We start from the raw sequence: 2,327 nt of genomic DNA, 5'->3' as shown, positions 1-2,327 counted from the left end.
TATCTTGACATTTCAGCAGCAGTGAGGCCATCTCATTCTTAAATCTTCTCTGATACCATCTGTCATCACTCTTCCTCTTACTCATTCCGCCACTAAACCAGCTTCCTTGCTGACCTTGAACATCCTAATACTGCCTTTGCCTAGGGCCTTTGCCCTGGATATTCCCTCTGAAGAGCACACACTGCCTCAGTTATCCTGGTGGCTCACGATCTCTCTTATATAAGGTGTCTCTTCACTTATCACCTTGAGTGATGGTCTCACCCGATGTGATTGGATAAATGGCACAGCCTCTTCACTCTTGGTTTTTTAACCTACTCTCTTTCCCTTGTAGCACTTGTAATAATACAGAATGTTATGATTATGTGTTTATTTGGTTATATTCTTTCTTCATGAACAGACATAGACACTTTGCATTCACACTTTATTAGACACTTGCTGGCACAAAGTCAGAACTCAATATGCATTCCTCCAATAAATAAATGAATTTCTCTTAAAAACTATATGAATGTTTGTCATACGCATGACTGTTTGGATAGTTATCTGTAAATGAGGCAAGAATCCCTAATGAGAGATTGCTCAAAGGATCCCCTGAAATGGGAACAGATACATAAACCAAATCTAGAAATTAGTATCTTGTCTACAAAATGTAAATTATAGGTAGGTTGGTAATGACTGATTGTTTGAATATTTGTCATGGTCTTTCTGTATATCTGGATAGTCACAGCAACCACATGGAACCAGGAAATGAAACACAAATTCTAGAATTTCTTCTTCTGGGATTTTCAGAAGAACCAGAACTGCAGCCCTTCTTCTTTGGTCTCTTCTTGTCCATGTACATGACCACGGTCTTTGGGAACCTGCTCATCATCCTGGCCACCATCACTGACTCCCACCTCCACACACCCATGTACTTCTTCCTCTCCAACCTGTCCTTTACAGACATCTGTGTATCTTCCACAACTGTCCCAAAGATGCTGTTGAACATCCAGACACAGAACAATGTTATAACCTATGGAGGTTGCATCACTCAGATGTACTTTTTCCTAATCTTTGCAGCATTGGATGACTTCCTCCTGGCTGTGATGGCCTATGACCGCTTCATGGCCATCTGTCACCCCCTGCACTACACGATCACCATGAACCTCAGGGTCTGTGTCCTGCTGGTTCTGGGGTCCTGGATTATAAGTTTCCTGTATTCTTTTTTACAAATCTCACTGATGTTGCGACTGTCCTTTTGCACACACCTGGAAATCCCTCACTTTTTCTGTGAGTATAATCAGGTGGTCCAACTTGCCTGCACTGACACCTTCCTCAATGACATAGTGATGTATATAGCAGCTGGGCTGCTGGGTGGGGGCCCATTCATTGGCATCACTTTCTCTTATTCCAAGATTGTTTCCTGCATACGTGCTATCTCATCATCTCTGGGGAAATATAAAGCATTTTCCACCTGTGCATCTCACCTCACAGTTGTCTTCTTATTTTACAGTACAAGTCTAGGAGTGTACTTTAGTTCTTTTGCTATGCATAGTGCACATGCTAGTGCACCAGCATCGGTGATGTACGCCGTGTTCACACCCATGTTGAACCCTTTCCTCTACAGTTTGAGGAATAAAGACATAAAGGGAGCTCTGAAAAGATTCTTCAGTGTAAATTCTTAAAAGGTTATTGGTCCTGATCTGAAGAAGTGCTATGATTTCAGGGCTTAAAGCCTGAGACAGAAATTATGATTCTTTGCAATTTCTGGAACCAGAACATACTTTAGAGTCAGATATGACCTTAAATATGTTGAAGCAAAACTGTAAATCATGCATTCTATTGCTAAAGAAAATAATTTTTTAAAAGATTATCTACTCGTTAATTAAGAATATTTGGCTTCCATGTGCAAATGTTTTATGCATTGTGGTGCAAGACTGGCTACATATTTTGCATTATTAATGGAAAATAAATAAAGTTTTTCCATTCCTCTAACCAAAATATCTATCCTTTCTCTAAATTTCATAATAAACATTGAAGGATTTTGTTAGTGCACAATGTATTGATTCTATCATCCAAGTTTTATAACCTTAATGTTCAAAACTTTGTATAATTCTCATGATGAAAGGATGGCTTATGCAAGAGATTGAAATCTTACCTAGTGATTCTCTTGGGAATGAAGTGTTGTGAGTCAGGGCACAAATTAATCCTGAACATGTGTGCCTTTCCATTGAACATCTGCTGCTTACCCTGGATGGAATCCCAAAAACAGTCTGTTTTTCATACACTTATCTCTGAACTCAATTTGAGTAACAGTGTGAAAATGAATGTAGCCTTCAAATATCTGAAGA

The 2,327-nt window shown here is 39.3% G+C and overlaps 1 protein-coding gene across 1 annotated transcript; it reads left to right on the top strand.

Moving 5' to 3' along the window:
• Nucleotides 1-830: 830 nt before the first annotated feature.
• Nucleotides 831-1,661, top strand: LOC119520237 (olfactory receptor 19-like). The gene is made up of 2 exons (XM_037817921.1): nucleotides 831-1,185; nucleotides 1,471-1,661. Exons 1-2 carry the CDS (start codon nucleotides 831-833, stop codon nucleotides 1,659-1,661), a joined length of 546 nt encoding a protein of 181 aa, XP_037673849.1.
• The last annotated feature ends 666 nt before the right edge of the window (nucleotides 1,662-2,327 follow it).

Source organism: Choloepus didactylus, chromosome 25, assembly GCF_015220235.1.
Source record: "Choloepus didactylus isolate mChoDid1 chromosome 25, mChoDid1.pri, whole genome shotgun sequence".
Lineage (NCBI taxonomy): Eukaryota > Metazoa > Chordata > Mammalia > Pilosa > Megalonychidae > Choloepus > Choloepus didactylus.
Note: the sequence above shows the minus strand (reverse complement) of the source record. Positions and strands in the feature narration are given on the sequence as shown.